The sequence below is a fragment of the Crinia signifera genome, chromosome 4, assembly GCF_055691185.1.
Source record: "Crinia signifera chromosome 4, ASM5569118v1, whole genome shotgun sequence".
Taxonomy (NCBI): Eukaryota; Metazoa; Chordata; class Amphibia; order Anura; family Myobatrachidae; genus Crinia; species Crinia signifera.
Window position 1 is genome coordinate 101,987,421 of NC_139220.1, and position 22,908 is coordinate 102,010,328.

The 22,908-nt window shown below is 44.0% G+C and overlaps 1 protein-coding gene across 2 annotated transcripts in view; it reads left to right on the forward strand.

The window, feature by feature from the left end:
- RGS14 (regulator of G protein signaling 14) overlaps positions 1-22,908 on the forward strand; it is a 99,551-nt gene that overhangs the window by 19,400 nt on the left and 57,243 nt on the right. Inside the window, exons 1-4 of one of the 2 annotated variants that reach the window (XM_083182073.1) lie at positions 1,894-2,005; positions 2,722-2,743; positions 4,133-4,293; positions 13,044-13,136. In XM_083182073.1, the coding sequence (XP_083038199.1) occupies positions 1,973-2,005; positions 2,722-2,743; positions 4,133-4,293; positions 13,044-13,136 (309 nt within the window). In that variant the 5' untranslated portion in view covers positions 1,894-1,972. Of the gene's footprint in view, positions 1-1,893; positions 2,006-2,721; positions 2,744-4,132; positions 4,294-13,043; positions 13,137-22,908 lie in introns of those variants that run through there. The other variant, XM_083182072.1, reaches the window with a different exon arrangement.

Consider the following 22,908-nt stretch of genomic DNA (forward strand, 5'->3'; position numbering starts at 1 on the left):
ACTACTCAATGGCTGATGCAGTGTTAAGGGTAGTAGAGTGGCAAATTGATGGCATAAAATGTGTTCACTAAAAAAGCCACAATTGCTGCTAATATAGCAAGAATTGTGCAGCAACTGCGGTTGTGCAAGTTATGAAGAACTTGATTTGATTTTGTTTTGTATTACACATATTACTGTAAGAGGTTAATGGGTCTGATTGTAAGCAGCACACAAACAGTGCCGGATTAAGAAGCACATAGGCCCAGCGCTGAAATCTATGAAGGGTCTATTGTGTGCCGCTGCTGGGGGTGTGATTAGTGATGTGAGGAGTGTGACCAGTGCTAGAATCCAGTATCACAGATTTTTTGGCTGCTCTCTATCTGTCCCAAGTGCCCTGCTGAAACCTGCAATAGGGGAAAAGACGTGTTTTGCCTGTTCAGAGGTGTAGCTAGGTGACATGGTACCTAAAGCAAGGGTATGTTTTGCTTCCCTCCCCCTCCAATTTTCCTTCTTATAGTAATGTCCCTTACACATAATGCAACACACTACATTATGCCACGCACCGTAATGCCCCTAACACGATAAGCTAAACAAATCCCCCATTGCACATTATACCACACAATCCGTAATGGCCCTTGCACATTTTACCACCAGGGTTGCCTACCTGACCCTCTCCTTCAGGGAGAAAATGCTTTGCTCCTGGCTTTCCCTGGTAATATATGATTGCCATCACCTGTGGTGAAACACCTTTCTTATCAATGACCTAGCTCCCCACAGGTGATGGCAATCATACATTACCAAGGAAGCCCAGGAACAGAGCATTTTCTCCCTGAAGGAGAGGGTCAGGTAGGTAATCCTGTATACCACACAAACTGTTATGCACATTGCACATTATGCCACACAAACATAAATGTCCATTACACATTATGCCCCACATAGTAATTCCTATTTATTTATATATTATGCCATACACAGTTATGCTGCTGACACCATTTTGTGTCCCACACACAAAATGCCCCTTACAAATGATGCCTCACAGTAAGGCTTCTACCCCGTACAATAATTATAGATTTTTTACCTTTATGCTCACAGACAGGGGTTACATGCTCCTTGCCGGGGATTTCTTGCTCGTTGCTGGGGAGTTGCATGCTTGTTGCTAGTGGGAAGTTACATGCTTGTTGTCAGAGGGATGCATGCTCATTGCCAGGGGGAGTTGCATTCTCATTGCTAGGGGAAAAGTGAAATGCTTATTGCCAAAAGGGAATTACTTGCTTGTTGCCAGGTGGTATGACATGCTCTGTGAATCTTGTGAATCTGACCGTGAACTACAAGCCCTTGTCACACCTTTTCTTAAGAGGAGGGGGCACTAAACTCGAACTTACGCCTCTGACTTGACAAAGTAAGTATTAGCGAATTTCTACTGAGAGCAGCTATATATTGCATCAGTATGATGTGATATATAGTGATAGCGATCACTCCCTCCAGTTTCTCCTACAAGAACAGAAACAAAGGGGGCACAAAGCCAGAGGAGACTGGTGATTTTTTTTTATTAATCATTATGACTTATGTAAGTGGCTGTATATGTGCAGTGCAACAAATTATACATAGACCATAATATGGTGCTGCGCAAAAGCACCAATGTACAACTACTATCCACCTGAAACCTTAATGCAAGAGTAAGTGAGATGCACAATGGGCGTAGTAGACCAGCAGCTGCTGCTCTTGTGCCCACATTCATGAGCACACGCTGCTTTTACACATAGCTTAGATTTTGTTATTCATGAAAAAAAAGAATATCTTTTTCATGTGAGAACACGACTTCCTGCTGTGGTCGGTTTCAATAGCGACACTTCCTGTGGCTTTGATGGAAAGAGGTAGTGCGGCTTTTGAGGATGTTCTGGGCTCAGTTGGGTGGAGCAATTTTCACCAAGCCCCAGCAACGCTTCAGAAATGGGAACCATTGCAGATTGGGTATGAGTGGGTGCTGGCGAAAATGAAATCTCTTGAAGTTCCCAATGGCAGATTGGTAAGTGAATCCTATCACTTAGGATTTGTCACTATTGTATGTCTGTAATGTATGCTGCTGACACAAGGGGCCTTATTCTAGTTCACTCTTATGCATGTGCAGGGAAAATACTGACTGCTTTATTTTTACACTGCAAAATAGATCTCACTTTGAAGAAAAACCCCACCCAAATCTAATTCACTCTGCACCAGTTACATCTGCCCCACCTGCAGTGCACATGGTTTTGTCCAGCTAAGAAGGAATTGGCCTCTAAGAGTGAACTAGAATAAGGCCCAAGGTTACAGCTCAGCTTCATGATAATCAATATTTGCAAACTGGAGGTCATAGTGTATGGGCTACTATAGGCTCACCTATCACATGCAGAGCTTTGTAACCCATAGGCTACTATACTCTCACCTATCACATGCAGAGCTTGGTAATCCCATAGGCTACTGTACTATAGGGTCACCTATCACATGCAGAGCTTGGTAAACATTGGCTACTTTAGGCTCACCTATCACATGCAGAGCTGGGTAAAGGTATAGACTACTATACTCTCACCTATCACATGCAGAGCTTGGTAAACTCAACTGCTTAGCAGCATCCATAGAAACATTTGGGGTTTGTTTGTTTGTTTATTTATTTATTTAGAACCACACTCCGGAAAACTCCTGTGTTTGCCCCTGACAATGGTTTATATATTTATTTATTTTAAATCGGTTATTTTCCTGTTTCAGGTGCTGGCTGTGTCTGATGGAGGTGAGTCACAACCTTGATATTAAAATACAATATATAATTTGATATATAGTAAACCTGATATAGGGAGAAACATGAGGAATAGTGGTAAGAATGGGGGTGGGGGTGGGGGTAATAATAGGTCAAGACAGGAGGAATAGGGGGAATAATAAAGGAAGACCGGAGGAATAAGGTGGTATTGTGGAGATAGGAGAAGTAGTGGGAAGAATAGGGGAAGATGGGAGAAATAGGGGGAGATAGGTGGGATAGGAAAGATGAGAGGAATGGGGGAAGAATTGGGGAAGACAGGATGAACAGAGGTAAGAATAGGAGGAGATGGGATGAATACTGTAGGGGTAAGACTATAGGGTGCAGGGCAGGGTTGCCTACTTTCTGACTGCCCTCACTTGGAGAGGGCAGTCAGCTCCTTAAGGCAGGGAACAGGGCCGCCAGCGTGACGTAAATGGGGAGCTGCGGCGGAACTATGAGAAACGTATTGTTTGGGGGCATGGCCAGCATTATTGCGTCATTGTGATCATGCCTCCCGTCCTGCAATGCCGGTATTACAGGCATTGCACAGTGGTGGGTGGGACTACAATGACTCAATTTGCCAAGGGGGGTTCGACGGAGACTGGCGCAAATGCAAGGGACTTGCCCCCCTTTCTGGAGAATGGGGGCTTGTCTGCATAAACGGCCAAGGATTTACAAGATTCGGCCGTGATCGCAACAATTCACGACTGTTAACGGCAAAACGGGCCGTTGCTATTTCCCCCGTCAAGAAATTATGGCGGGGATTGAATACCCTTTGGGCCAGTTACACTAAGCTTCAAAAGGGAAAAAACAGCGAGCCAATCAGCTCCTACCTGCCATGCCACAGACTGTGTTTAAAACTGTCAGGTAGGAGATGATTGGCTGGCTGTATATCACTCTCCATTTTATCACTTTTGAAGCTTAGTGCATCTGGCCCTTTTACTGTCTAAGGTGACATTCTTACTAGCCAACTCACAGAAAGCACAGACACTCTTCTCTCTGCCATTGTCCTGACAGTGTTTTGGAGATAAGCAGTAACAAACAGGCCCTTCTCAGATGTGAGATGTCTGTGGGTCAACTGAAAATGGACTGTATGGTTGCTTGTTTCTGCAAGCTGCTACTAGAATAATGGATGACATCTATTATATTTGATCAATAGTAGAACCATGATGCCATCCTCTCTTATGTGTTTTGTGGGTTTCTGGAAACTAACTTTAGCCACAGTCACCAGAAGAACACAGGTAGGTAAGAGATCATAGCTAGTGGCAGGTAAGAGATCATACCTCTGTGTCCTTAGCAATGTTATAAATTTCAAATATTTAGATAGAAATGAGAGCATAGCTGTAATATGTGTCCTGTGATACATTCCAATTTATTTTGTAGAATTGAATAAGGCTGATTTAGACGGTCGGGGCAGTGATCAAAGTCTGAACAGCTTACCCAGTGTCCGGAGTGCTGGACTTGTGTCAGAGAGATCAGTCGCCAGCTGGGCAGTATCGTTTGACAGACTTCTTAAAGACAGACTTGGAATTGAGTATTTTACGGTATGTTAAACTTAGACAGCACAGTGTAATCAAATGCAAAATGAGATATAGTGTATTTTTAAATCATACTAAAATATTTTCAATTGAGTATGTGCGTGTACATGTGTGTTTGTGTCTGAAATGTTTGCCATTACGCATGTATCTTTATAGGCATATGGTGCCACTCAAGCTGGGGAAAAATATATAAATCTATCTATCTATCTATCTATCTATCTATCTATCTATCTATCTATCTATCTATCTATCTATCTATCTATCTATCTATCTATCTATATCACAGGTTCTGTGTAACATTTTTTATTTTGCATGCATATAATTAGGAGTGCACTCAAGCTGCTGTGCAACTGAACATTCCAGCATGCCCTATCACTGTTTTGAAATAACAGCAGGCCAGGTTTGCTGGGATGTATAGTTCCATGGCCTTTAGCATGCCGGATGTTGACTACCTTGGGGTCGAAAAAGAATTGGATAGCCGCGCTAATTAATATATATCAAGCACCATGGAAAAACACACTTACACAAATAGTTATTTTTATATTGATTAAATGTATATAATCATATTTATTTAGAGATAGAATAAAAAAAAATATTTATATACTATTTAGGTGGCCACCTATACACATATATAAAAAAACACATTAATACACATTATATAGAATGCAATCGGATAAAAATATGCATATTATTTTTAGCTTTAAAAGGTATTTAATGTGCACCTTAAATTTGCAAATAGAAGTCCATAATTAAATGAAATTAGTCCTGTCTCCATTCGCAGTTATCACTTTTAGTTGGTTTAGATACAGTTACTGTTTTCAAAATGCAAATAGATACAGACTTGTATATATGGACGCGTGGTGTCGCGTCTCTCACCTGCGCCTCTGTGCGCTTCTGGCTTTTGGATCTGAGTGTCCCACCGGAACGGTAGCAGGTGGGGAGTGGACTAGATGGATGTTGTGACTGGTCCCCGCTCTTACCCTCCAGACCCGTGCTGCTATTGATGTTATGGGGTAGCGTCTCTCTCACAGACGCCGGGTTCCCTTACACGTCCTATGGAGTTCTCAGAAGATGCCGGATGTAACAGGCAGGAGACTCTGCAGGTGGAAATCACAGGTGTAATCACCTTGTTTTCTCTGCTGAATATGTGATGGCAGAAGCTTATTCCACAATGCTCTGTCACACAGCGCCCTGATACGACACTGTCATACAGTGTCGACTCTACCTTGGGGTCAACATGGGCTTTGGTCGACATGTGATAGGTTGACAGTCAAAAGGTTAACATGGGGTTTTTCACATTTGAAAAAGCTGTGGGAAGGACAGCAAGACACGTTGGTGTTAAGGAGAGCTACCAATCAGCCTCATCCTCCGGTCCCCCTGTTCACTCCACTACCATGATTGAATGTCCACCAACTACTAGAGAAGACACCATGGGCTCAAACATCTGATCCACAGATAAGAAAGGTGTTTCACCACAGGTGATGGTAATCATACATTACCAGGGAAGTCCAGGAACAGAGCATTTTCTCCCTGAAGGAGTGGGTCAGGTAGGTAATCATGATGTAACCTCCTCCTCCTCAAATAGCTCTCACTGGCTGAAGTAGAAGCAAGCATGAAGTGACGGCTCCAGCCTTGTGCTCTGTCAGCCATAATTATTGCAGTGCTGTGTGTGAGCTGGCCCTACCCTCTCCTTTTGTCCCCTTCTGACTTTGTCATCTTTCTGAACCCAAAAATATTTAATTTAAAATGACATACATGGTGTTTTAATGGCTGACCAGGGATGACTGAAAAGGTGCCAACCCGGCAATAGCCCGGGTCAAAGGTGCAATTAAAAGGGTCTGACCCGGGTGGGAGCCGGGTTGTAAATTCCCCGTTGGATCCGGGTTTGCAATGTGAAAATGGGAGGGTTAAGAACCCGTGCCTGACCCTGGAAACTCCCATGTTCGAAGTCCAGGGTCCGACCAGAGATTTTGGCGTAAAAGAGGTAACTGTTGACAGTACCTGGGTCATGCTGGAAGAGCAGTGATCAGTATAGAGACCCGGCCTACAGCATGACAGTGTGCAGCTGACTGGCTGATTCTATACTGTGACAGGGGGCAGGTATATTTCCCCCAGGTTTCCGACATATGTGTTTTAAAACCCTAGGAGATTTGATGGTTCTGCTGTGAGATATTGGGCTCTTTATATGAACCGGTATAAGGGCCTGGGGCGGATGGTTGCAGAGAGAGAGGGTTCTCCATCCAGGCCCAGTTCGGGTCTTTGGGCTTTTAGCCACACAGAAGGCTAATCAGTACCTCCACTTGTGGGAGTTTTGTGAAAAGGCTGCTAGTTTGAGAGGTCTCTCTGTCTGGGGAAAGGAGACTGTGCAGTGCTCTATGTTGGAGACAATCTGTGACTGGTATGCATCTGATAATGTTTTCTAGAGAGTAAGGAGATTATCCTGTGTATTAGTTAGAGCCAGACAGCAAGGATTTGTTTTGATGTATTGTTGGATTCACTAATAAAACTGGCTGAGGCCAGTTGCATCAAAATACTGCAGTGATTTGTGATCTCTCAGCTGCTACACCTTACCATCTACCCCAGGAGATGGTACTTGTTCTCCTGATCCTCTTACAGGGATGTGCAGTCAGAGGAGGCAGTGCCTCCGCTGTCATTAATGATTAATATAATAAATACAAGGAAAATACTTATGCAGGGCATTTGCCTAGGGCGCCGGCTACTGGAGGGCGGCAGTTCGGAGCAGCCATGTCCCCCAAGTCCCCCCGATGGAGTGAGCAAAGGTGAGCAGAGGTGAACTGCCCCTCTCCCTATATGCATCAGGGGGGTCCATGCTATCTGAGGGGTCCCTGCGGCACTATCAGGCGTGGGTGCTATATGCAGCAGGGGGGTCCTCGTGGTCTGAGAGGTACCTGCGGCGTCCCCACCGCAACTTCCAGGTCCATGTCGGCGGCGTCTGTGTCGGCGTCCAGGTCTGGCTCCGAAGTAATCCATGGGGGACCTGTGGAAGGAAATCCAACTCACCCAGGTCCTCCTGCGAAGATCTGTCCTCTTGATCCGACGTAGTCCTGGTCTTCTGGCACATGCCGGCGATTCGGGTAGCTCCCCGCATCGGACTGAAAAGAGGCGCATAGATGTTTCATCTTCCGCACCTCTCCCCTGAATGATTCAATTGGCCGCCTAGCGGCCAATCAGGAGCCGACTTTCTCTGCTCCTGATTATAGCGTTCGACAGATTATAGAGTTCACATGCAGAGCACAGTATTCCCTCCTCTGTATTCAGGATGTGTGTGTAGGGGGGGGGGGGGTGTCATGTTCAGTCAGATTGAATGACGCTAAAACAGGCTGTACTGCATACAAGAGCGATGAGAGAGAGAGTTTTCTTAGAACAAGGAGTGACCAAGGGATGGAGAGAATAAGAGGTGCAGTGGATATGAGGGAAGCAGACATTGAGGGGTTTATTTACTAAGATGAGCGATCTATTGAAAATGGGATGTTGCTATGGGCAACCAATCAGATTCAATCTTTTATCTTCTAGAAGGTGCCAAATAAGAATTACATTCTAATTGGTTGCCCATAGCAACATCCCATCTTCAATAAAACTTCCATCTTTGTAAATAAACCCTAGTTAGTGTAGCAGGAGGGATGGAAAGAGTTATGCCCCTTTCAGACACACTCCAAAATCTCAGGTTTTTGCACATGAACCTGCATCAACCCGGGATTTTGGTATGCCTGAAAGGTTTAACCCGGGTGTTAAACCCAGGTCCAGTTAGTGTACCTAATTCCCCTTTTAGACATTATACCCTGGAATTACCTGCCATTTTGACTGCTGGGTCATTTTCCTGGGTGCAGCCTGCACCCTTTCACACTTACAGCACCAAATTACCAGGTGAAGCAGTTCTTCCTGGTAATTTGCTGAAAAACCCAGATTTTCCTTATGTCTGAAAGGGTCAACCCAGGTAGTAAATCCTAGGTCCTCAACCCAGATAAAAAGTGTTGGAGACCCGGATTTTAACACTCGGGTTGACCCTTTCAGACATACCAAAATCCTGTGTTGATGCGCGTTCATGTGCAAAAACCTGGGATTCTGGAGTATGTCTGAAAGAGGTATGAAAGGGGTATAAGAGGTGCAGGGGCTTAGTGGTGGAAGCAGGAAATCAGATATGCAGTGGGTGAAAGATTAGCAGGCCCTGAGAGGGTAATAATGGCTGTAGGGGGGCCATCTCGCACGGCTGCCGGCTGTCTGTTTACAATGCAGCTGCCTTTCTCCAGTGTCAACTGGCGCCTCCTAGTCCAGGGTCCTGCTGACTGATCCAGCCAACCAGTGGTGCAGATTTTCGAGGAGGAGAGGAGACCTAGGAAGCAGGCACAGCCATCATAAAAAAAAAGAAAGAAAGTAATAAAAGGTGGGCTGTGATTTAACATGGTTGAGTTTTAATTCAAGTGGGCTAAAGGATCTTGCCCCTCCCCTTAGCCTGACTCTTACAGTCTCTCTATACCTAACCCCATTGCAACCTATGTCGAACAATCTTCCCACCCCCTGCAGCCTAACCCTCACCTTAACCTACTATACTGTAATAATATTAAACTATAAAACATTTTTATTTCAAAATAGTCCCCAGAATAGTAAATAATCCCAAATTGGCGATCTATCAAAGAAAAATGATATACGAAAGAAGATTATTTTAAAATTGACCTTTTATTGGTATAAACGAGAAGGTTTTATTACGTGAATTTTTGAGATCTCTTATTAAAAGAAGTATTAAATTATATGTATATGTATGGCTGTGTGTTGCTTCTTTTGATTTTTTGCTTTCTTATTGGTGGCCTATGAGGAAGAGAGAAAGACAAATCGCACTAGGACCGAAACCACAAGGAAAAACCAGGAAGAAAAATGAGTTTGTCTGATAAGCACAGAATAGTATGTGGCACAAAGGACTTGGTAGAATATGGAGTTGTATTGGTTATGTTACCACTTGAAGCCCATATTCCGTATATTGGAGTGTCCTTATGCTGGTTTCAGGTGGATTCTCCGTTCACAGTTTGTGCCACAATTTCTTTATTGCAACATTACACTGTGTTGTTTCAATTTTTATTGTAAATGTTGCAAAACTAGACCAACGTGAGAGAATGATAGGCATCCTTGTGCTGTATTCAAAACAAATTATCTGTTCAGTTTGTGCCACTGTTACTCAGTTACAATGTTGCACTGTGTTATTGTAATTGTTTCAAAATTGGACACATTGCAGAGATTTTGACAATTCTGCATATGTATCACTTGATTTTGCAGTCTCTTATACCACTTTCACACTGCCTAAACGTTTTAAAAACCGTTATTTTTAAATGGTATTTAAAACGGGTCTGAGCCTTCACATTGCAGTAGATTACCATTTTAAATACCGTTTAAATACCATTCACATCAGACAACCAGTTTAATCCCCTGAACACGTTTCAAGGCAGAATGCAGGGGACAGCCTATCACAGGTCTGTAATCTGTTATTTTTACTAAATACCGTTTCAGAGCCATTCTCACTGCATAAAAACCGGCTCCGAAACGTGTAGGACTCTGCTTTTTAAACGTTTTGAAATACCGGTTATCTTTAACCGGCTTTCCCACTGCAGCCTTAAATGTGTTGAAATGAAAAAAAAAATGGCAATATACCATTTATCAAGTGCGGTGTGAATGGGGTATTATATAGGGCCATTATTTTCTCCAATAAATGTGTTAGTAATAACTCTCTCCTTTGTTCTTCTCATGTTAATTATTTGGTTCAGGCAGTTCCCCTTTTCCCTGATAAATTAGTAAATAGTCTCAAAAGTAGTAGATTTTTCAAATAAGTAAGATTAGCTTTCCTCTTAGGGACACGCCTACTTTTGGATAGCCACAACCCTTTTTCCCACCACGCGCTTGTAAATCCCATTACATTTTCTGTACCCCCCACTTCGACCACTGGTATATACAGAAATTGGGGTATAGTATACTATAGACAAAACTGGGGTGCATGAGTAGACTGGCGCCATAAAAACAAAGATGTAATTTTAGGTAAAAAAGAAATGAGGTGGATATTTGACATAGATTCCCTGTCCCTTCGAGGGTTAAACTCAGATTTTGAATTTAAATGGTTCCTTTAACAAATTTTATATATATGATCTTATTCTTGTTGTAATTTTTGTTTCTCTATGTAGAATAGGGAGATATTTGTGCAATTGACAGCACTTTACATATATGCACCCAGCACTTTATAAATGTAAAAGTGCAGTATACACTGAAGGCACTAATATAGTCTATTTTATTTTGCACTATTATACAGTAAGTTCAATATGTGCAGTAATATATATATACAGATGAAGCCGGCCTGGTCTTTGCAGGGGATGGCGGCAGAATCGCCAGCCGCCATCTGATCTTCGAAAGGGGACGCGCACGCACGAGATGTGTGCGTGTCCCCACCGCCTCCCCGCTCCCCCCGCCGCCTCCCCTAACCCTGTCCGTCTCCCTGAAGCGGAGATGGACAGGGTTCCCGCCGCCTTGCCGCCTGGAAACTGATACATATACATATAATTTAATACTTCTTTTCATATGAGATCTCAAAAATTCACGTAATAAAACCTTTTCGTTTATACCAATAAAAGGTCAATTTTAAAATAATCTTCTTTTGTATATCATTTTTCTTTGATAGATCGCCAATTTGGGATTATTTACTATTCTGGGGACTATTTTGAAATATATATATATATATATATATATATATATATATATATATATATATATATATAGTTGAGCGCCTCATTTTAAATGATAGTTTAATTGAATATCTATCATTAACATGTGCCCACATTTAATATGGCTGTGCGCTCCATTACAATAAGTTTGTGTTACACCGACAGCCTTTAATAATACGGCAGCGCACTTCATTATAACTAAAATGCGTTCCATCAGCAGCCTTTATAATATATGGCTGTGCGCTCCATTATAATTAAACTGTGTTCCACTGGCAGCCTATAATAACGATAAGGCATCCCCTTAAGTATTCAAGAAATACCAGCAATCACACGGCTTGTGTTCCAGCACCAAAATAAAATGGTGGTGCATTCCAACTTAGGAACAAACACCGCCTCTGAAAGCCGGAAGTGATGCTGTGCCTTCCAAAGCTTATTGCGGTGCATTCCATGAAAAACGCTGCCGTCTATACACATAGGGGCGCACACAAAGATAATTCCTGAAGAGGGAGATATTAATTATAAATGTGTGTATATATGTTATTTAAACATAAATTTAGGATTTAATTGAGTGCCGGAATTCCACTTTCGGCGGAAGTGAGGCACCTAATTTTCAGCCATCATACAATCAATTATGCTGTCCTAGAGAGATAAACATATCTCCTCTATTACCCACTCCTCTCCAGGCCTTGATAAAGATAGGTTATTGCATTGGCAGGAGAGGAGCTTATGTTTTATACCGTGATTGTGTTACCCTCCGGTACCGACTGTGCGGTATAGGGCCATTTTCCGCACATTCAGGTACTGTGATGCGATCGTATATGATTTTTGATTGTACAAGCACCCTGATGGGTCCTTACAATGTTAAATGGCCCCCCCATAGTCAACGCCACCCCCAAGATCAACGCGAACCCGAAGCGTGGCGAGCGCAGCGACCCCGTGAGGGGTGACGGTATGCGTCCTCAGACCTTTTCATACCCCCACTATCTTCATCAGCGTGGAGTTGATTTTAGATAGTGCCCGAGCACGAAGCTTGGCACACTTTCTACAATCAACTCCACGCCGACGTGGATAGTGGTGGTATGAAAAGGTCGGAGGATGCATACTGCTGCCCCTCGCGTTCTCGCCACGCTTCGGGTTGGCATTGATAGTGGGGGTGGCGTTGCCAATGGGGGTGCATTTAACATTAAAAGCACCCATGTGGTTGCTTGTGCAATTAAAAATCGGATTGCATCGCATGCCGCTATATTGCATGCGATGAGATGCGATTGTATAAGATGTAATACAATCAAAATTGGGGGCGCCGTGCTAGGAAACAAGTACTTTTCTTTTTTTCATTAAAGTTATGTTTGGATTTTTACTGAAAGAGGACTTTCTCTTCCATTTTTTATGCTCACTGGTATGACCAATATCTTTGAAGACCTTTGAAATCCTTCAAAAGATACCTTTATGTGTATGTTACAGTCCACTCACAAAGGGAGTATGGTATGCAGCCATTCCTAAGTATTTGGTTCAGCACGTGGTGAATCCTGGACAACTGTAACGATACCTTTACACATATTTTCCCTCTTACACTAGCGTAAGTGAGAGTACGCATGAAAATACCCATCCTTATGTTACTTTCAATTTAATTATCAATTGTAGACAGTCTACATTTTGTTACCTTTGTGTTTTACATATACAGGCAGAGTCTCCCGTATCCGGAGATCTCTTATCCGAAATATTCTAAAAACCGTGTTTTTATAGAATATTTCGAATTCCCCCCCTGCCCCCTTTTTTCATACTTACCAAGTCCCCCGATGTCCACGGCGGCCTTCAGGATATTCTTCAGCGTCTTCAGTGGTCCCAGGAAGGCATTGCATGGGTGCGCGGGCGCGCCGGTGACATCGCCTGCAAACTTGTGCAATGCACCCTGGGACCACTGAAGAATATCCCGAAGGCCGCTGCGGACCCCGGAGGACGCTGAGGACACTGTGGGACCATCAGTAAAAATCCCTTATCCGAAATGCTCGTGTTCTCATTCAAATTACTTTTCTGTTGCAGGATTTCCTAAAGAAAGAATACAGTGCTGAGAATATCTATTTCTGGATATCTTGTGAAAAGTTCCAGGCCATTCCACCAGATGATTCTGAGCAGGTAATTTGAGACCAATACATTTGTATCTACCTGAATTAAAATAGTACTTTGAGTTTGGATGTTACAGAACATTAGTAGACCACTATAAATTAGTATGTATACTATGGATACTACTAACCGGATGCCTGTAGAAAGAGTGATGTCCTAATGTCTGAGATGACAATGCAGGACCTGGCAGATCCAGTACATATACTTATAAAGGGTACTTGTATACTATCACGGCTCCCATCGCATGCCATATGTAATGGCATGCGATGGCATGCGATTTTACTGGGCTTTTAATGGATTTGTGCAAAAATCGCATGCCATCGCATGCGATCGCATGTGATCGCATGCGATGCGATGCCATTTTTCACATAAATCATGGACATGTGTTCAAATCAAGTAAAATGCACCCCAATTGTCATTTTTCACACTGTACCACCCCCACTATCAACACCAACCCGAAGTGTGGCGAGCGCAGCGAGCCCGTGTGGGGCGGCGGTATGCGTCCTACGACCTTTTCATACCCCCACTATCCACGTCGGCGTGGAGTTGAGAATAGAAAGTGTGGCGAGCGCAGCGAGCCACCGAGCCCAGCGAGGGGACGCAGATACCTTCACAGGTATCCGTGTCCCCTCGCGGGCTTCACAGGTATCCGCGTCCCCTGGCGGAGCTCGCTGTGATCGCCACGCTTCGGGCTCGGTGGCTCGCTGCGCTCGCCACACTTTCTATACTCAACTCCACGATTTGAACACATGTCCATGATTTCTGTGAAAAATGGCATCACCATTTTTTCCTGTACGATGCCCATCGTGGGAGCCGTGATAGTATACAAGTACCTTATAAAGTTATAATATAAGTGCGTTTTACTATAAGACTCAACCCCAGAACTTCTCCATTATGTATGTATGAGAGGAAATTTATGCCTTGTACCTTATTCAAAAAGTATCATCCATGGCCGTTTCTCGTGGCCACCCCCCCTTTTTGTCACTCGGAGGGCGGCACATTGAATCTTGCATGCCTATTTGATGTCGATCGGGCCAAGAATTGGACAGGATCACGACCACCGGGACATCCCGACACTCGTGACCCAGGATTGAATACCCGCCTAATACTCCATTTTTTATCGAATATGAAGCTCGGCGCTGGACATTACCTGGTGCAAAGGTGGGGAGGAGAGGCTATTGACATTACTGTAGCCACAATTTACGAGGATACAATTACAAATTAATATAGACATTCATCATTACAGCACACCAGTATAGTGTGTTTGTGTCCACTGTGTCATCCTATAACTAAGACTTAGGGCTGTTTCACACAGTACGGTTCCTGCCGCACGGTGAAATCCCGTACGGTCAGGGAGCCGCGCCGCACTCAGAATTTTATAATGGCAGGGATGGCCACAGCCCGGCAGCCGTCCCTTCCAGTGGGGGGATCCGGCTGCAGCCGTGCGGCCGGGCCGTGGCCGTCCCGTGTGAATGGACACAATAGTGTCCATTCACAACTGCTGAGTGCGGCACGGCTCCCTGGCCGTACGGGATTTCACCGTGCGGCAGGAACCGTACTGTGTGAAACAGCCCTTAAGGTTTGCTCACTTCTTGGACACTAATATGACATGTAGAAGTAAAGGATGGTGGGAAATAATACAGGCACATTCATTCAACAATACTCAATACAAAAGGTCTTCAAAGGATGTTATACTAGTTTAACCCTTTGAGTGCAACATCTCTGTAAAAAGATGTGTAAAATATCTGCTGACAATGCCAGCGTTGCTCACATTTGTTATATAAATTAAAATATGAAATTTTTGTATTATATCTATATTATACCTATATAAGGTAAATAAAAATGTTTGCTTGTCAATTTTTTACACCTATTTTGGCAAATTCACTTGCCACTCAAAGGGTTAATGACCCCTTTGCAGACTGTAGTAGATAGGGGCCATCAGATGTTATTGTTGACTTTTGCACACTGTATGTCTCATTTTATTTGGTAGGCGCATGTGTGATTGCCCTGGGTGAATGAACCTACAAGGGGCATACTGTAGAAGCTTTTTTTTACATTTGTCATATCTGCTTTGTTTCCTGACTTTGCTTTGCTGTACTTTGCATTCACCAACTTTATACCAAGGTCACATTGAATGGTTATATTGCATATTCTCAATGAGAAAAGGTATAAAGTAAGATTTTGTATTTAATGGCACGCTGAACAGTGGACAAGAGAGAACTACTGTATGTTTGCAGCAGTAATATGTTTATTTCATTAGTGTCAAGTTTTACATAACGTATCTAATACAGTAGAGGAAGTGGCTGTATTTCATAAAACAGGATGTGCACAATTACATAAGGTACAGAAGTCTTTGAGCAAAGACTTTTGTCTTATTTAATACTAGATGAGTTTGTATGCAGAATTTTATAATCTGGGCATTCTTAACATGGTGATACTGGTATACATAGTGAATGCAAGATTATTAATTATTTAGCTCCCAAATTATTTAATGGTGATTATTCAATGGACTTGTATTTATTCGGGATGTGCACCGACCACTTTTAGTGTTTTGTGAAACGTGTTTTGGATCTGTATCTCCAGCAGTGTTTTGGATCTGGATCTGTTCCAAAACATCACCCTTCAGTGTTTATTGTTTCATGTTTTGGATCTGTATTTTATTTGAAAAAAACATAAAATTTGCAGAATTTGAGGGTTTTTTTTTGCTCCCAACGCTATTATTAACCTCAATAACATTCATTTACAGTCAATTCTGAATACCTCACACCTCACAATGTTGTTTTTAGGCTAAAAGGTTGCACCAAGCTAGCTGGATGACTATACTAAGCAGCACAAACACGTGGCCCATCTAGGAGTGGTAGTGCAGCGGCAGACCGGATGGCAGTTTGAAAAACTAGACCCCAAAGAGCACATAATGCCTACAAAAGAGGTGCAAGATGGAATTGTCCTTGGGCCCGCCCACCCACCCTTATGTTATGTATATAGGACATGCACAATTTAACAAACCAATAATTTCAGCAACAGGGTCTGCCAGACGACTGTGGTTGAAATGATTGGTTTGTGTGGGCCCCCACAAAAAAATAAGCAATTCATCTCTCCCTGTACAAACCGGCTCTACAGAGCAAGATGTCATCCTCATCCTCCAATTCCTCATCCCCTTCAATACGTACATACTTATCCTCACAGATTCTCAATTTGTCCTGCTGGAATCCAACATTACAGGTCCCTCTGTAGTCTCTGGAGGCATTTGCTGGTGTTCATTGAAGAAGTGATAATTAATTTTGATGAACATAATCTTCTCCACATTTTGTGGAAGCAACCTCTTATGCTGCACGCTGACCAGGTTACCGGCTGCACTAAAAACTCTTTAGGAGTACACACTGGAGGGGGGACAACTCAGGTAAAATTCAGCCAGATTGTAAAGGGGCCTCCAAATTGCCTTATTTTTCTGCTAGTACAGGTCTAGACCAGGGTTGCCGACTTTCAAAAAATCCTCTCCGGGAGAAGCCCGGAGAGGAATCTTTCAGTATGAATTTTGGGGGGAGGGGCTTAACCGTGACGTCATTAAGCCCCGCCCCCATTACGGGAAATAGCCTAAATAACTGATATCCCTGGAGGGGGCGGGGCTAAAACGACATGATTGTGCCGTTTTAGTTCCGCCCCCTGCCCTGAGACCCGCGGATTGCGGCATATAAATGCCGCGATCGGGGGGCTCAGTGGGGGTCCCCCTGATTCCGGGAGGGTTGCCCACCCTTCCGGGGGCCGGGAGGAAGGACCCGATTTTCGGGAGACTCCCGTAAATTCCGGGAGGGTCGGCAACCCTGGTCTAGACATGTCTACTTGGATGCTGTCACCAAAGTAATCCTCCACCATTTTTCAATAGTGACAGCATGGTATGCAATGACAGTAGATGTTTCAGCAATCATTGGCAGGTCCTTCAGTCCGGATCGGATTTCCAAATTCGCTCCTGCCTGCCCTGCATCACTGGCCAAGCCTGAAAAAATTAGACGGATTAAAAATAACCCTTTTATTATTATTTAATTTATTATATGCGGGCGGCACAAGAGAGTGTACTACACACACATGGCAAAGTCTGAAAACATTATTCTAATTAAAATAACCTTTTTATTTTGGGGTTATTTATTATATGCAAGCGGCACAGGAGAGTGTACCAGGCCCACACACATTTCAAAGCCTATAGAAATTATACGGATTGATACGGCACATTTGGCAGCACCCCATGAATTATACAGCAGACATGGCTCACCCCAGGAATTATTCAGCAGACTTGGCTCACCCCAGGAATTATATGGCACAGATGGTGGTACCCCTGGACTGATATGATACACATGGCAGTACACATGGCGACACTCCTGCAGTAAAAATAAAAACAAACTTTTCTATTCTTTTAACCCCTTCCTGACAGAGCCAGTTTTTGCGTTCCTGACAGAGCCCTTTTTTTCAAATCTGACATGTCTCACTTAAGTGGGGATAACTTTTTTTTGCTTTTACTTATCCCAGTGATTTTGAGATTGTTTTTTCGTGACACATAGTACTTCAAATTAGTGGTAAATTTGGGTCGATACAGTCTGTGTTTTTTTGTGAAAAATACCAAAATGTCGTAAAAAAATGGAAAATTTAGCAATTTGCAAAATGTTAAATTTTCTGATTGTGAGACAAATAATCATACCACTCAAAATAGTTAATAACTAACATAGACCATATGTCTACTTTATGTTTCCATCATTATTTCAACTTCCTTTTAATTTTTTTGGACACTAGGAGGCTTACAATATGAATAGCAAATTCTCAAATTTTCAAGAAAATTTCAAACACTGATTTTTTTAGGGACCAGTTCAGTTCTGATGTGACTTTGAGGGACTTGTATGTGAGACACCCCCATAAATGATACCATTTCAAAAACTGCACCCCTCACAGTATTCAAAACAGCATTTTGGAAGTTTGTTAACCCTTTAGGTGTTTCACAGGAATTAAAACAAAGTGTAGGTGAAATTTCAAAATTTCATTTTTTTTGCAGATTTGCAATTTTAATACATTTTTCTAAGGAACACAGTACATTTTACTAGAGAAATGTGACTAAAAATTGATTCCCCCAATTCTTTTGTTTTCATAAATATCCTATATGTGGCCCTAGTGTGCACGTTGACCAAACCACAGGCTTCATAATAGAAGGAGCACCTACTTGATTTTGGAGCCTCCTTTTTATGAGATTATTTTTTAGGCACTATGTAGGTTTCTAGGCACCATAAGATGCTAAAAGTTAGGAACCCCCCCACAAGTGACCCCATTTTGCAAACTACACCCCTCAGGGAATTCATCTAGGGGTATAGTGTACATTTCAAACCCCCAGGGGTTTCACCAATTGTGGTACAACTGGGCAGTGAAAATGAAAAATTATTTTTTTTACACAAAAATGCAGTTCTGGCTCCAAATTTGTCATTTTCAGAAGGTATGAAGGAGACAAAGCACCCCAAAATCTGTGCACCAATTTCTCCCGAGTACGGCAATGCCTCACATGTGACCAAAAAATACCATTTGGGTGCATGGCAGGACTCAGAAGGGAAGGAGTGATTTTTGGATTTTGCAGCTCAGATTCTGGTGGAATTTTGGTGGGTGCTATGTCGCATTAGCAAGACCCCCCAAGCACCAATACAGTGGAAACCCCCCACAAGTGACCCCATTTTGCAAACTACACCCCTCAGGGAATTCATCTAGGGGTATAGTGTACATTTCAAACCCCCAGGGGTTTCACCAATTTTGATACAACTGGGCAGTGAAAATGAAAAATTACATTTTTTACACAAAAATGCAGTTCTGGCTCAAAATTTTTCATTTTCAGAAGGTATGAAGGAGAAAAAGCGGTACTCTTTACTTAGAAGGGCGCCCATCTCGGCCATCTCGGGCATTGAATGCACTAAAAAATCAGGTGCGATGCGACAGACGAGATGCCCGAGATTTCCCATAGGGAACAATGTTAAATGTCTCAATTGACCCGATTTTCCTGTTCAATGCCTCAATTGACCCAATTTTTCCATAGGAAACAATGTTAAATGGGCCACAGAGGCCAAATAGGCACCCTGAAGTGAATAATGGCCACCCTTCACAGGTATCCGCGTCCCCTCGCGGGCTTCACAGCTGTCTGCGTACCCTCGCGGGGCTCGCTGCGCTCGCCACGCTTCGGGCTCGGTGGCTCGCTGCGCTCGCCACACTTTCTATTCTCAACTCCACGCCGACGTGGATAGTGGGGGTATGAAAGGTCGTAGGACACATACCGCCGCCCCTCGCGGGCTCGCTGCGCACGCCACGCATCGGGTTGACGTTGATCGTGGGGTGGCGTTAACAATTCGGGTGACCATTATACACTTCAGGGTGCCTATTTGGCCTCTGTGGCCCTTTTAACATTGTTTCCTATGAAAAAATCGGGTCAATTGAGGCATTGAACAGGAAAATTGGGTCAATTGAGACATTTAACATTGTTCCCTATGGGAAATCTCGGGCATCTCGTCGGTTGATCGCACCCGATTTTTTAGTGCATTCAATGCCCGAGATGCCCGAGATTTTTTACTAACGATGCCCACGATCAAAATCGTGGGCGCCCTTCTAAGTAAAGAGTACCGAAAAAGCACCCCAAAATCTGTGCCCCAATTTCTCCCGAGTACGTCAATGCCTCACATGTGACCAAAAAATACCATTTGGGTGCATGGCAGGACTCAGAAGGGAAGGAGTGATTTTTGGATTTTGCAGCTCAGATTCTGGTGGAATTTTGGTGGGTGCTATGTCGCATTAGCAAGACCCCCCAAGCACCAATACAGTGGAACCCCCCCACAAGTGACCCCATTTTGCAAACTACACCCCTCAGGGAATTCATCTAGGGGTATAGTGTACATTTCAAACCCCCAGGGGTTTCACCAATTTTGATACAACTGGGCAGTGAAAATGAAAAATTACATTTTTTTACACAAAAATGCAGTTCTGGCTCAAAATGTTTCATTTTCAGAAGGTATGAAGGAGAAAAAGCACCCCAAAATCTGTGCCCCAATTTCTCCCGAGTACGGCAATGCCTCACATGTGACCAAAAAATACCAGTTGGGTGCATGGCAGGACTCAGAAGGGAAGGAGTGATTTTTGGATTTTGCAGCACAGATTTTGGTGGAATGAATGGTGGGTGCTATGTTGCACCAATACAGTGGAACCCCCCCACAAGTCACCCCATTTTGCAAAGTACACCCCTCAGGGAATTCATCTAGGGGTATAGTGTACATTTCAAACCCCCAGGGGTTTCACCAATTTTGATACAAGTGGGCAGTGAAAATGAAAAATTACATTTTTTTACACAAAAATGCAGTTCTGGCTCAAAATTTTTCATTTTCAGAAGGTATGAAGGAGAAAAAGCACCCCAAAATCTGTGCCCCAATTTCTCCCGAGTACGGCAATGCCTCACATGTGACCAAAAAATACCATTTGGGTGCATGGCAGGACTCAGAAGGGAAGGAGTGATATTTGGATTTTGCAGCTCAGATTCTGGTGGAATTTTGGTGGGTGCTATGTCGCATTAGCAAGACCCCCCAAGCACCAATACAGTGGAACCCCCCCACAAGTGACCCCATTTTGCAAACTACACCCCTCAGGGAATTCATCTAGGGGTATAGTGTACATTTCAAACCCCCAGGGGTTTCACCAATTTTGATACAAGTGGGCAGTGAAAATGAAAAATTAAATTTTTTACACAAAAATGCAGTTCTGGCTCACAATTTTTCATTTTCAGAAGGTATGAAGGAGAAAAAGCACCCCAAAATCTGTGCCCCAATTTCTCCCGAGTACGGCAATGCCTCACATGTGACCAAAAAATACCATTTGGGTGCATGGCAGGACTCAGAAGGGAAGGAGTGATTTTTGGATTTTGCAGCTCAGATTCTGGTGGAATTTTGGTGGGTGCTATGTCGCATTAGCAAGACCCCCCAAGCACCAATACAGTGGAACCCCCCCACAAGTGACCCCATTTTGCAAACTACACCCCTCAGGGAATTCATCTAGGGGTATAGTGTACATTTCAAACCCCCAGGGGTTTCACCAATTTTGATACAACTGGGCAGTGAAAATGAAAAATTACATTTTTTTTACACAAAAATGCAGTTCTGGCTCAAAATTTTTCATTTTCAGAAGGTATGAAGGAGAAAAAGCACCCCAAAATCTGTGCCCCAATTTCTCCCGAGTACGGCAATGCCTCACGTGACCAAAAAATACCAGTTGGGTGCATGGCAGGACTCAGAAGGGAAGGAGTGATTTTTGGATTTTGCAGCACAGATTTTGGTGGAATGAATGGTGGGTGCTAAGTTGCACCAATACAGTGGAACCCCCCCACAAGTCACCCCATTTTGCAAAGTACACCCCTCAGGGAATTCATCTAGGGGTATAGTGTACATTTCAAACCCCCAGGGGTTTCACCAATTTTGATACAAGTGGGCAGTGAAAATGAAAAATTACATTTTTTTACACAAAAATGCAGTTCTGGCTCAAAATTTTTCTTTTTCAGAAGGAATGAAGGAGACAAAGCACCCCAAAATCTGTGCCCCAATTTCTCCCGAGTACGGCAATGCCTCATGTGTGACCAAAAAGTGGCAGGACTCAGAAGGGAAGGAGTGATATTTGGATTTTGCAGCACAAATTCTGGTGGAATGATGGTGGGTGCTATGTCGCATTAGCAAGACCCCCAAAGCACCAATACAGTGGAACCCCCCCACAAGTGACCCCATTTTGCAAACTACACCCCTCAGGGAATTCATCTAGGGGTATAGTGTACATTTCAAACCCCCAGGGGTTTCACCAATTTTGATACAAGTGGGCAGTGAAAATGAAAAATTACATTTTTTTACACAAAAATGCAGTTCTGGCTCAAAATTTTTCATTTTCAGAAGGTATGAAGGAGAAAAAGCGGTACTCTTTACCTAGAACGGCGCCCGTCGCGGGCATCGCGGGTACATTTATGCCTGCCCGCGACGCGACCGACGCGATGCCCGCGATTTTCCCATTGAAAACCATGTTAAACCTGAAAAATCGCGTCGGTCGCGTCGCGGCCGGCCATAAACGTACCCGCGATGCCCGCGACGCGATGCTCCCGATTTCCCATAGGAAGCAATGTTAAAAGCCGCGATGGACCCGATTTTAGTGTTAAATGCCTCAATCCACCCGATTTGGCCATAGGAATCAATGTTAAATGGGCTACAGAGCCCATTAACCCTTAAATGTCCCCCCAAATTTTTAACGCCACCCCACGATCAACGCCAACCCGAAGCGTGGCGAGCGCAGCGAGCCCGCGAGGGGCGGCGGTACGCGTCCTCCGACCTTTTCATGCCCTACTATCCACGTCGGCGTGGTGTGAGAATAGAATAGTGTGGCGAGCGCAGCGAGCCACCGAGCCCGAAGCGTGGCGAGCGCAGCGAGCCCCGCGAGGGGACGCGGATACCTTCACAGGTAAGCGCGTCCCCTCGCGGGCTTCACAGGTGTCCGTGGCCACGCGGACACCTGTGAAGCCCGCGAGGGGACGCGTATAACTGTGAAGGTATCCGCGTCCCCTCGCGGGGCTCGCTGCGCTCGCCACGCTTCGGGCTCGGTGGCTCGCTGCGCTCGCCACACTATTCTATTCTCAACTCCACGCCGACGTGGATAGTAGGGCATGAAAAGGTCGTAGGACGCGTACCGCCGCCCCTCGCGGGCTCGCTGCGCTCGCCACGCTTCGGGTTGGCGTGGATCGTGGGGTGGCGTA